Raw genomic sequence first — 12534 nt, forward strand, 5'->3', positions numbered from 1 at the left:
GAGATGAGAATATAATAATCTTTTATAATCACTAAAATAAACAGATTATATGGTAGCTCCAAATGTTATGGAAATGAAACGTTAAGTTCAGGGCTGTTATTGTGCCATGTACCATTGGGCAATTCAGAGGCCCCCCAAAAAAGGGAATGTGAGTACAGTACAATGTTGCCTTACGGAAGATGGAGAGGAGAGACTTTCTGTTGGGTGCAGAGCCAGGGAGATGCCCCTCACCATCAGAACACCACACTGGGTGGATGGAACTTTACATCAGCTATGCTAAGATCAGGAACCTTCCATTTTTCTGATGAAGTCCTCTGAGGAGAATCCTTGTCTGCTCCCTGAGCCTAAATCCCGATTTCACTTCAGTCAGTGCTCTCAGAGGTTTCCTTTCCCCATTAATGACCTCCTGGACACAACAGAGCAAGGCAACATCCCATAGTTTTCGGTATATTCTTCCCTCTGCCTCTCCATTTCGTTTCTCTACTCTGAATCTATAAGGTATTGGGAGGAGGCGTTACCTCTAGGAAAACTAGAGGTAACTGTCTACTTACTCTTAGATTCTTCCCCAAGTAACAAGGAGTAAAAATGGGATGCTATTAAAACAAAGCTGGGGAACTTCAATTAGTAGACTATAAGAGGACTTAAATGTGGACCATATGTTCAGGGACTAACTGGGTTGGCTTGGCTCACCATTGTCTTTCTAGAGTTTAGTATGGTTCCTGGCTCATAGTAATTGTTCCATGTATTTTTGGTGAATGAATTGATGAGAAAAGACCCAATGAGGCTTTAATTCTTAGCTTGCCTGATTAAGGCAATCCCTACTCTCAGAGAAGTTATGAATTAATGAGGAAGACAGGCAACTAAGCAAGTTTTAAAACAAAATGTTATATATGAGTGTTATGCAAAAAGGCATAAAAGAGACAATGGAAACACAGTGCTGGGGGACCTGGCTTGTCCTGGGGAATCTGTTCTTAAAAAGTAACCTTGAACTGGTCAATAGGAGATAAGGATTAGCCAAGATAAAGGAGAGAAGAGTTCCAGACCAGGAAACATCATTTGTGAAGAATCAGCCCCAAGAAAGAGCATGGATCATAGTAGATTTGAAAAGCTGAAAAAAGTTAAAAACGCTTATGAGAGGAACACTGGTGTGCGTGTAAATGGAAGGAGACAGGAAACTGATAATGCGGACCTTGCGAATATCAAGAAGTTTGAACTTCAGGGACAGAGGCAATCACTGAACAATTTGTGTTTTGGAAAGGACTCAGGCTGCAGTAGAGTATGTTGGATGTGAACAAAACTGGAAGTTGGGAGCCTATTTAAACCTTCCTAGCCCTGAAGGGATTTCTTTTGACTTTGATTAGAGAAGAGGCCACAGAAATGAAGGTAAATTGACATACACAAGACATGTCAAGGAATCAGAGTCCGCAGTGTTTGTAAGGGGGCTGCAGGTGGCAGGAAGCAGGAGGAGGATAAATGAAGGGTTTAGATGGCATCCAGGCTCTGCAGCAGTCTTTAATTATGGACCCAAGGGAGGAAAGTCTGGGCAGGTTCTCCCAGTTCTAAAGCTGTGCTGGCTTTCCAGTCTAGTTGATCTAAAATAATTTTACTATCACCAAAATTGTTCTGTTTCACTCTGTTTTTATACTTTATTTGGCTCGATTTCATTCTTTTGTGCTTCCTTTCCAGATCATGGGCTTCCAATGCATTGCTTGATTTTCTGTGGGAGGAAAGTGCTTTTGAAGTTCCAAATCCAATCCCTGAAGCAAGATTAATAATCAAAGATCCTCTCCAGTGTGCAAATCCTCATGGGACTTAGGTGGATTGCTACAGCCTAGTCCCGAGGCATGTGGCACACCTGTGCGTTGCCACAAATCGTTCAGAAATAACACCAGTTCATGTCTCCAACAAGGCCTTTGAACTTGAGTGTTCTCTTTCTGGTATTCAATGCTGGAGCTGCAGTGAGAGCGTGCAGTTCCCTAAATTTTGCCCCCGAGGAACCTTACTTGTCTCACCATAATCTCAGTTCATTTGAACACTTCTCCAGATACTCTGTAGGAATACAACGGAGTTAGCTTGTTTCAAGGGAGAGTTTTTTTCATTGGGAAGATGACCTAATTGGCTAAGTCCAAGTTTGTGGAAACAACATATCTGAGGAATCCGAATCCGATCAATGAAATAGAGTTTCTAGCAGCTGCACTGTGAATAACGTCCTGAAAGATGCTGCTGCTAGAACTCGATTCCACAGCTATGGGTGTTTGTTGGAAGGCACCCAAAAGGGATTCCAAGGGCCCTGCCTCTACTGACTGCCATTTATTCTTAAAGCACTAGGCTCAACAGTTGAGCTTTGTGTGGTATTGAGTGGGTTTTATGATTACTTGTTTGCCATTGCTAGTGTCAGCCTGTCAACACCTTGAAGGGCAGAGCATTTTTGTTTGTTTTGAAAATGACTCAATAGCAAATCCTTAATTAACAGCAGTATGGCTTTTTGAAAGGTTGAGTGATGTACTGCTGTTGTTTTAGATTTCTTTCATGCTAAATCTTATGGGGTGTGTAGCCTTCAATAACTAAATGCAGATAATGCAATCGAATCCCACTTGAACCTGCCATTAATTATCTCACATATATCTTCATTTCCAGGCTGGTGATATGGGCCAGCATTCAAGACAACTAGAAAAAATATCCAGTAAAGGTTTTGAAGTTCCTTTATGTGGAGGGATTTATGATACATAGACACGTGTGAACCATACACACATACATGCATGTATGCACACATCTGCTTTCACATCTATACACATCTACATCTGCATAATACCACATGCATGGATAGATGTAACACATGCACATATAAATGTGTCACACACATATTTACACATATATGCACACTCACATGTTTACTGTATTTGAAATTTTTGGTTGCAAGTAACAGGAAACAAACTCAAAGACACCTAAACCATAAAAGGAATCCATAATTTCACAAAGGTTATTTCATTCCCTCTTTCCTCTATATGCCAAGGTTGATCCTCTATGTTTGTGAAATGGCTGCTAAAAACTTCCGTATTGAGGTGTAGCAGGAAGAGTATGTCTTTCTGGATAGCTTCTTTGGAAAAGTGAGGAAGCTTTTTTCTTAGAAATCTTAACAGACCTTCTCTCATTTTTTATTGTTGGAATTGGGTTTCAAGCCCATCACTAATTTAATCCCTGTAACCAATGAGATGAAATATGAAGATGGCCTTAAATGAATCCCTGGAGCTGACAAGTTATTACGTGGGGCCCAGGGTCAGATTTTCCAGAAACATTTAGGCTGCATAGGGTAAAAGACAGATACCCAATGGAAAATCAAATTCTGTTACCAAAAGGTAGGTCGTCCAAGTCCTGGGTGGCTCATGTTAATAAATATTCCTACCCCTGGCTCCTGCACACGTACACACACACAACACGGCTGTCAGAATTTCCACAACCAAAGACTCCCTTTGTTACTGAATTACTTTCTACACCTCATGTTTTGACAGATTCTGTCTACTAAGAAACTGAGAGCAATATGATAACTAATTCATTTTTGCATTTTCATGTCTGAGAAGCTGGTATTACCACAATGAGTTTATGTAATTCCAGTCAATATTAAAGCAATACAATTGATGTTTGTAGGTAGCCTGGGAGACCTTATAGGAAGTAAATGTACAGTAGTAATTAGAATTATTGAAATCTTAAAAATAGCAGATTACTTGCAGGAGTCGGTGGCCTTTTTGAGAAGCAGTTTTGTAAAATGTGCCTTCTGAGGTCAAAATTTGGCTAGACCTTTCTTGGTAAATGCAGGAAATCATGATGAATAATCCATTGCACAAACCACTGCAAGTAGATGTGCCCTTTGCACCTGCCCCTTCTTCACGTTCCCTTCCACTTCCTTTCTTCTCCAATGACATGGTATCACTGAAGAGGCTCTCCTCTGGAAGAAAACACTTTGAAGTCATCTAACTATGTTAAAAAAAAAAAAGCTCGAGGAAGCAGTTTGTTTTCAGAGAGTGTATTTATCAGCAACTCTCGACTCTCAGTAGTTTAGAAAAATAAAAGTTTATTTCTTATTTACACCATAGTTTAAAGTGGATTGTTCACAGGCTGTTATGTGGCTCTGCTCCGTGCTGTGATACAGAGAACCAGGCTCCTTCCGTCTGAGAATTCCTAGGGTCTTGGAGTCTTCCAGTGGAGCCTGTATATCCAGCCAGTGGATGAAAGAAGAATGATGATACATGGCTGAAACATGAATGATTATGCAGGCAGATTGTAGTGTCCCAGCCTGGCAGTGGTACACATTACTTCTGCCTACATTCCACTGGCCAGGACACATAGTAATGTGGCCACAACCATTTGCAAAGTTGCTGAAAAATGTAGTCAAAAAGTGTGGCAAGATGGAAGGGGAAACAAGGGCGGCTAGAACACACAGGCATCTTTGCTACAGATAGACTAATGTTCATTTAGAATCTTTTTCTCCTACACAGGTATGCAGGAGCATTTTGAATGCCAGAGTTTTTGAATCTCAGCAATTCAAATTGGGAGGGTCAAGATCATGACTAATAGAGCTGAATTCTTACTAAAGAACAGCTTGTTTTACAGTTAACAAATAAAATTTTCTGCAAGATTGTTTTTCCTTTTTACCTAGAGGTCCCTGAATTTACAGTTTCTTCGTGATACAGTTTGGCTCTGTGTTCCTACCCAAATCTCATGTTGAATTATGATCTTCAGTGTTGGAGGAGGGGCCTGGTGGAAGTTGATTAAATCATGGGGGTGGATTTCTGCCTTGCTGTTCTCATGATAGTGAGTGAGTTCTCATGAGATCTGGTTGTTTAAAAGTGTGTAGTCTCACGCCTGTAATCCCAGCACTTTGAGAGGCTGAGGCGGGCGGATCATGAGTTCAAGAGTTCCAGACCAGCCTGACCAACATGGTGAAACCCCATCTCTACTAAAAATACAAAAAATTAGTTGGGTGTGGTGATGCATGCCTGTAATCCCAGCTACTTAGACGGTTGAGGCAGGAGAATCGCTTGAACCTGGGAGGCGGAGGTTGCAGTGAGCCGGGATTGCGCCACTGCACTCCAGCCTGGGTGACAGAGCGAGACTCCGTCTCAAGAAAAAAAAAAAGTGTAGTCCCCCTTTACTTGCTCTCTCCTGCTGTCACATGAAGACATGCTTACTTCCCCTTCATCCTTCTGCCATGACTGAGGCCTCCCAGTCCTGCTTCTGGAACTGTGAGTCAATCTAACGTCTTTCCTTCATAAATTACCTAGTCTCAGGTAGTTCTTTACAGCAGTGTGAGGACTGATTAATATACTTAGCAGTCCCAGGACTTCTAGAAAGAGCACACCTGTAGACAAAACTATAATGCAAGTAACTTATGTTTGCTTGGGGAGTAGACAGAGGTTGGTGACACTCGTGAATAAAAAGGTTTGTTGTGCTGTTCTGAGGCAGTACCTTCAGAAGGTGGCAGGACGTCAGAGGAACTACTGTGTGGCTGTGATGAGCGGCAGTTGAACATAGAACCTCAGAGCTTCACCCCTGGAGAAGGCTTGAGTGCCGAGAATCAGTGGACTTGAAGAGACCATAGTAGACCTGGAGAGTGGGCATCTTGGCATTAAGTGGTACAGACCAACACTGGGAGGTAGGGGAATAGAAACACCAGGTATTACAAAGAATTTTGGTTTTCATAAGACCCAAATTTTCTTGTGTGGCCCTAAAATGAAGCGGAGGGGGCCCAAATACAGTAATGACAAATTAAATTACCAGCCAGTCTTCCTGGATGGGACCATGAAGTCAGACTACTTTTTGTATACAGAAAAATCTAAAATACAATAATTCTTTCTTACCCGAGATGATGGGGTGCTGGGTTGCAATGGAAGGTCTTAGGGGAGGGGTGGAAAGTGAGTTCAAGGAGGACTACGGTTACGAAAATGTGTTCTGTGGACTCCTTGAGGTCCTCAAGACCCACTTGGGTGTCTACCAGGTCAAAACTCTTTTTATAATGATGCTACGATATGATTTGCCTTTTCCACTCTTGTCTGTATTCTTCTGTGAGTGTACAGTGGAGTTTTCTAGAGACAACAAATTGAATAAGACGCAGATAGGAGCATTAGCTGTCTTCTATTAAACCAGGCATGCAAGAGATTTGTAAAAATGTAAAACAGTGACACTCTTCTCACTAAATATTTTTGTTTGTTTGGGGTTATATGGTTATTTTTCATAAAATAAGTAACTTCTGTTAACATGCTCTTCATTGCTGTTTAAAATGAAGTCAAAAATAAATTTTTTTAAAATCTCAGTTTTAATTTCTAATCCAGCAAATATATTTAATATAATATTAAATATAACCCACATGAAAGAAAAAAAAGTTCTTTAGGAACCACAATTATTTTTAAGAGTGTAAAGAGATCCTGACACCAAAAAGCTTGAGAATGTTGGATTAGAACAACAACCCGATCAATGTTGAGAGAAATTAATTCTGCCACTTGTGGACTAATAACTTCAGAGTATGTGAAGCACTGAGAAGATAGATTGTTTCTTCTGGAGAAGTATCTTTAGAAGAGCAGTAGTAATTAGCCAGGGGCGACTGGTGTAGACAGCCATTAGTGAAATAACTGAATTTTAATACCACTTTATACTGCAACTTGCAAACCTAAAAAATTGCAATACTGCCATCTAGCGTTCTATCGTGAAAACATTTCGATATTTATTTTTTCTCTCAATTTACAATTGCTTCAGAACTGAATGACAACATAAGCCAAATTTAATAGTTTGCCATGCATTTGTTAGGTTATTTCACCAAACATGTACCTTTAAATATCTTCAGTGTCTTTTCCAATTTCTTTCTGTATATAATCTCTTCTTCTTAGAGTTAGGATAACTGGAGAAGGTAGGATTTCAACCTACTTATACCTTGTTTCAAACTTTATGTTCCTGTCATTACACAATGTAGAATGATTTAATGGCAATGTAGAGAAACCGAGTAAGTAACTTTCCTCACTTCGGTTATACATACCTCCTCTCTTTCCATAGTCTTTTTTTTTTTTTTTTTTTTTTTTTTTGAGATGGAGTCTCATTCTGTTGCCCAGGGTGGAATGCAATGGTGCAATCTCAGCTCACTGAAACCTCTGCCTCCTGGGTTCAAGCGATTCTCCTGCCTCAGCCTCCCGAGTAGCTGGGATTACAGGCGCCTGCCACCATGCCCGGCTAATTTTTGTATTTTTAGTAGATACAGGGTTTCACCACATTGGCCAGGCTGGTCTCGAACTCCTGGCCTCAAGTGATCCGCCCGCCTTGGCCTCCCAATCCATAGTCATTTTTTTTTTAAATAAACTTTTTATTTTGGATCAATTTTAGATTTACACAGAAGCTTCAAAGATAGTACAGGGAGTTCCCATGGCCCCTCATCCAGTTTCCCCTACTGTTAACATGTACATTTCTGTGGAAACCCATACCCATTGGGTTCCTGGCACAATGGACAGAAGTTCCACACCAATGAACATGACTGAAATTTCAGAAATAGAAACTTGGGGGTCAGAGAGGGTGGGCTGGGGAAATAAAAAAGTTTACATATGAAAGAACAGGACTTGTATTCTCATCAAACTTGTCAGTAGCCACACCAGAAGCTAGAAAACCAGGAACCAATGCCTTCAAAATTCTGAGTGAAAATTATTTTCATCATAAAATCCTGTACAAAACTGCATATTAAGAGCAATGTTAGACTAAAGACAATTCCAGAGCAACTACAGAGTTTTGAAATATTTATGTCCCATGCCGCCTTTATCAGACAGTTATTTGAGGATGTGCTTCTCTAAAGCGGGAAAAGAAACAGAAAGACCAGGGGAGAGGTGAAGGAGCCTCTCTGAATGATGTGAAGGAGATCGTGGGTCAAAGCTCCGTGGTGTCCTAAAAAATAAACAGTGCAGAATGGAGCAGGAAGACAGAGTTGTTTGAACAACTCAGAGATGTATTCTTCTGTCAGAGTGTTTGGGGATGAATTAGTAATAGGTATAAAGAAGATGAAATAAACATAAAGATCAGGCAGTGGATTAACCCTAGAGAAAATTAAAAGTTGCATGGAAGCATGGTATGTATACTATATGGCTCAGCTTTGAGCCATACAGACTCATAGTAATATAAATATTGAATTCATTTAAATGAAAAGGTAATTTTATCATGTTGGCCAGATGGGAGAAGGTGGAAGAGAAGGAGGGAGGAGGAACAGAGAGAGAGAGTGCTAGATCCTCTGCCCTATACCCAGAAGTCAATAATTATCTAAAATTGAAAAAAATAAGCAGCAACACCCTATTATTTAAACAATATGGGATTAAATATCAGAAGAAATGGTTAAAAGTGGTTACCTCTACAGAGTACGGATCAGGAATTGGGATGAATGAACTAAGGGAAAATTCTAGTAGGATGATAATGACTTTTTAAAACAATGTTCATGTTACTTTAAAAGGCAAAACATCAGGTAAATGGGTGCCCTGCCAAATCAGGGACTTAGCACCCAGGATTATCAACTCTGTTAAGAATCAGGGAGTGCTGGGGGAAGAAAGTATAATTGATGGCCTTGTACAAAGTATCTTGGATTCTTATCAAGGCTGTGGCAGTCAAGTGTCCTTTGCCCCTGCTTCCTTGTTGTTTGCATAAATATTTGTATTCTGAGGCTTCATTCTAGGGTGAGAGCTCATTTTCTGTTTGCACAATTGCCTGGCTCCTCTGGCCAAAGGGTGCTCTGCTTCTGGCAGCTGAAGATCCCAGTAGACAGCTTCTTAAACCATGGCTTTCCCTGCAGGATTTGGATGGGCGGCAGCCACTGCAGCTTATCAAGTAGAAGGTAGGGGACACTCTCTCCCCTTCACTGGGGTGGGAGTGCTTTATTTCTGGTGTGTCCTGTGTACCTGAAGAAGATGGTGGGGTAAGGAGGCAAAAAGAAAAGCAAAGAATTGAACAGACCACAATGTTATCAATGAATTTGTTTCCCTTTTCAAACATGTCAGGGGTGGGGGCTCACATTCTCTTGTCTCTTTCTTTAGGCACAAGGAAGGGTGGAGGGATGAAGAGGTGAAAACCAAGCTGTGGCTGGATTTTCAGTCAGTCCAAACTCAGCTGAGACATCAGTTTACATTGGACCAGCTGCTTTTATAATTGATTTTTAGAATCCATTTGCCCCAACTCCTCTACAAAGGAGAATCATTTTTTTCTATTGGCTGGAAGAATATTGGGTCGATTTTTTCAAAGAGCCCTTCATTAATTGGGAAACGTAGTTCCCTGTTCTATTCTTAGTGAGCACCAAGCCAAGCCTAATCTTGTATGCCACCATATTTCCTGGGGCAGCTGAGAAGTAAATAGAAGCAAATGGTGAAGAGCACCCAGAGTGCCTGTGGAGCCCGAGTTCTGATCCTCATCCTACCACACACAAGTGTGTGAATTCTTTGTCCTCCTTGAGTCTCAGTTTCTTCATCTGTGAAATAGGAAGATGAGCTTTACTTTTCTAAAACACGTATGTCCCCCCTCCCCCCCCCCCACAAAGGGAGTTAGAGATTGTTAATAGCTACCATGGAGAAAATATTTATTTGGTCAAATAAGTATATGAAACCCTGGATTAAACAAAGCAAAGTGAGTTATTGTGGTAGCTTCCTAGGATTGCCATAATAAAATATCATAAACTGTGGGGCTTAAACAACATAAATTTATCCTCTTACAGTTCTAGAAGCCAGAATTGGCCACTGGAGGATGTAATTAGCCAAGTTAAGATGAGATCATACTGGAGTAGGGCAGATATGCAATCCAATATGACCGGTGTCCTAAGAAGAAGGAAATTTGGACACTGAGAAATTTGGAAATTTGAAAGAAGAAAATTTGGACAAAGAGACAAGGAGAACACCGTGTGTGAGAGCGAGATTGGAATGTTACAGTAAGCTAAGGAGCAATAGTCGCCACTAGAAATTAGAAAGAGGCAAGAGGGATTTTACCTAGAGACTTGGGGGTCCATGAGCCTGCTGACACCTTGATTTTGGAACTCCAGCCTCTAGAACTGTGAGAGAATACATTTCTGTTGTTCAAGCCTTTCATTTTGTGGCACTTTGTTACAGCACCCCTAGAAAACTTATACACCGAGAAAAACAAGTCAATCAATCAATGAAATAATGACTGCTATGGTAAGTGCTATGGTGATAATAGGATGTTGTGGGAAAGGGTCACGTGAAAACCAGTTCTTCAGGATGGGTCATCAAGGAGGATCTTTGTGAACTAGCATCATTCCGTCTAAACTTAAGGTATGAGGAGGAGACTGCCATTTGAATATGGGGAGATCTTTCTAGACAAAGAAACAGGACAAGTTGATCCTGGTACAACCCATGCTGCCTGTGATTCCTAGCTTCAATTGCTATTTCCCCATCCTCTAGAATGGGAAGGAGGAATCTCTACTACACAGTTGTGATAACTGCCATGTAGAAGACATCTCCCACTGGGGGATTATGTATATTATTGCACATATATGATCTGTGATACAAGGCTCTTTTAAAGGAACGTCTGACAGTGTCCTGGTTGGCTCAGATTCCATGCCACCTTTTTCGCTACATGGAATCTTCTTTCATCTTCTTCCAGATAATTTCCACTTTGTTGTAGAGGGTGACTGAATAGGCTGACCCTCTGGGAATAAAAACAAAACCAATGATCTTTGTTAGTTTCCGTCTCAAAAGAGAGGTCGGAAAAATCCAAGAAAGCATGGTAGAGCACCAGAATGGTGTAAATAGAATCAGATTCTAGAAGCAACATGGCATTGGTGATTATTAAGATGAGTTTTGGGGGAAGACTCTTTAGACTTGGATTCCATCTCTCCTTTTACTAGATTTGTGACTTTGTCCAAATGACTCATCTTCTCTGTGCCTCCTCACCTGTAAGATGGAGATTATTATGGTGTCTCCTGTGTAGCACAGCTATGAGGTTTAAATAAGATAATGTGTGTTAAGTACTTGGCATTTAGTAAGTGCTCGATGCATCATATTCATATCTGGGAGGATCACAAAAGGATTACAAAGAATGATTCACTGTGGAACTCTACAGTTAACTTGGCATAAATATGCAGTTAGTTATACAAGACAATAGAGTGGGTTTCAACTACTAACTTTCAGTTCCTGCCCACTTAGGACCTGGAGGTAACATTAACTGGCCCATTCTGAGCTCCTCTTTTCACATGATCTCAATACTGTTGCATCTCTTCTGTCTGCTTGGAGCCAGTTTGTCCTATGCTCTTCGGACTTAGGCTTGCTTCTGCCATATTTTGAGGTCTTTATTTGTGGCCTCTAACCTGCTGTTAACTATCTATAGTTTACTAGGTAGGGTACTTGATCCATCATGCTCTGCCAAGAGCCATCAGCCTGCTATCTTTGTCAACTCACAGCATAACTTTTGCATGCTTGCTTGCTTTCCACCCTAGGAGCTCTTCCTGATCCTTTTGTGCTGTGTGTGAATTTTAGCTCAAGCACTTACTAGCAGAGTGACTTTGGGCAAATAATATATTTAAGCCTCAGTTTTCTTATTTGTGAAATTTGAAACATAGTCATACTCTCTCTGTAGATTGGTTCTAGGGACTGAAGAGGTAAACATATGTAACTGTGGTATAAGAGTGCCCCCATGTAGTGCTCACCAAATACTAATATTAATGCCAATACTATTATTATTTTTCTTTCTCCTGGCTGTATTCTCTTGCACTCTGAGAGAAGGAGAGTTACACTGTCTACTCCATTTAGTGGGAATGGTCATTTCTTGTTTGGACTGCTAGTTAGAATCTATTCCCTCCTTGCTCATGCTTGACTACTTCACCAGCAGTTGCCAGGAGAGTTACTGTTTAACCATTTCTCCCACCATCGACTGGATTACAGTGCAGGAAGTTCACTCGTGGCTTTATCAAATCAGCATGGCTTGGATTTAAAGCCGAGAACAGCCTGTCTCTTTTTGATTTTGATAATCTTTGCAGTTTTGTGCTGCCCTGGCCTTGGAAGGTCTATAGATGCATTGGAAGTCAGGAGACACTCAGCAGAGCTGAGGACTGAGCCTGAATTGTATTTGTAAAAAAATCTAACACTTTTAAAGATTTGTTATAAAACATTACCACGTATCTCTTTCTGCTGTCTCTGTATTTCAAAATACAGTTGTCCGTATAGGTATATTTGTTTTCAGATACTCTCTTGAAATCCCTGAAGAATAACTAGCATACTCTCTCTCACCCTCACTGCGAAAATGGAGATATTTTGTCTCCATATAGGAAATACTGTCAGGGTCTTTGCAGGTGGGCCCCACTGAGAGGGGCAGGGACTGGGCCTTATCACCAGGTCTCCTAACACATTGACTACTTGGTTGCGTATTTTGCCGGAATCACGGCCTTTCCTTTGTCCTGTCCTTGTTCAGATCCTTTCTTCCTCTCCTCTGGCTATTTCACTGTTTATGGTCTTATAGAAGAGTTTAATGTTATTACATAAGAGTTGACTGCATGGTGCCTTGAGCCTTTTGGAAGAAAGC

The 12534-nt window shown here is 40.8% G+C and overlaps 1 protein-coding gene across 4 annotated transcripts in view; it reads left to right on the top strand.

Annotated features, from left to right (window-relative positions):
• The window catches only part of LOC461139 (cytosolic beta-glucosidase), a 1143797-nt gene that overhangs the window by 48953 nt on the left and 1082310 nt on the right, over positions 1-12534 (top strand). Inside the window, exon 1 of one of the 4 annotated variants that reach the window (XM_003950299.6) lies at positions 8685-8848. The exons of 2 other annotated variants lie outside the window; for them this stretch is intronic. In XM_003950299.6, the coding sequence (XP_003950348.1) occupies positions 8791-8848 (58 nt within the window). In that variant the 5' untranslated portion in view covers positions 8685-8790. Of the gene's footprint in view, positions 1-8684; positions 8849-12534 lie in introns of those variants that run through there. One more of the 4 variants, XM_517125.9, reaches the window with a different exon arrangement.

This window comes from Pan troglodytes, chromosome 3 (assembly GCF_028858775.2).
Source record: "Pan troglodytes isolate AG18354 chromosome 3, NHGRI_mPanTro3-v2.0_pri, whole genome shotgun sequence".
In the NCBI taxonomy this organism is placed as follows: domain Eukaryota; kingdom Metazoa; phylum Chordata; class Mammalia; order Primates; family Hominidae; genus Pan; species Pan troglodytes.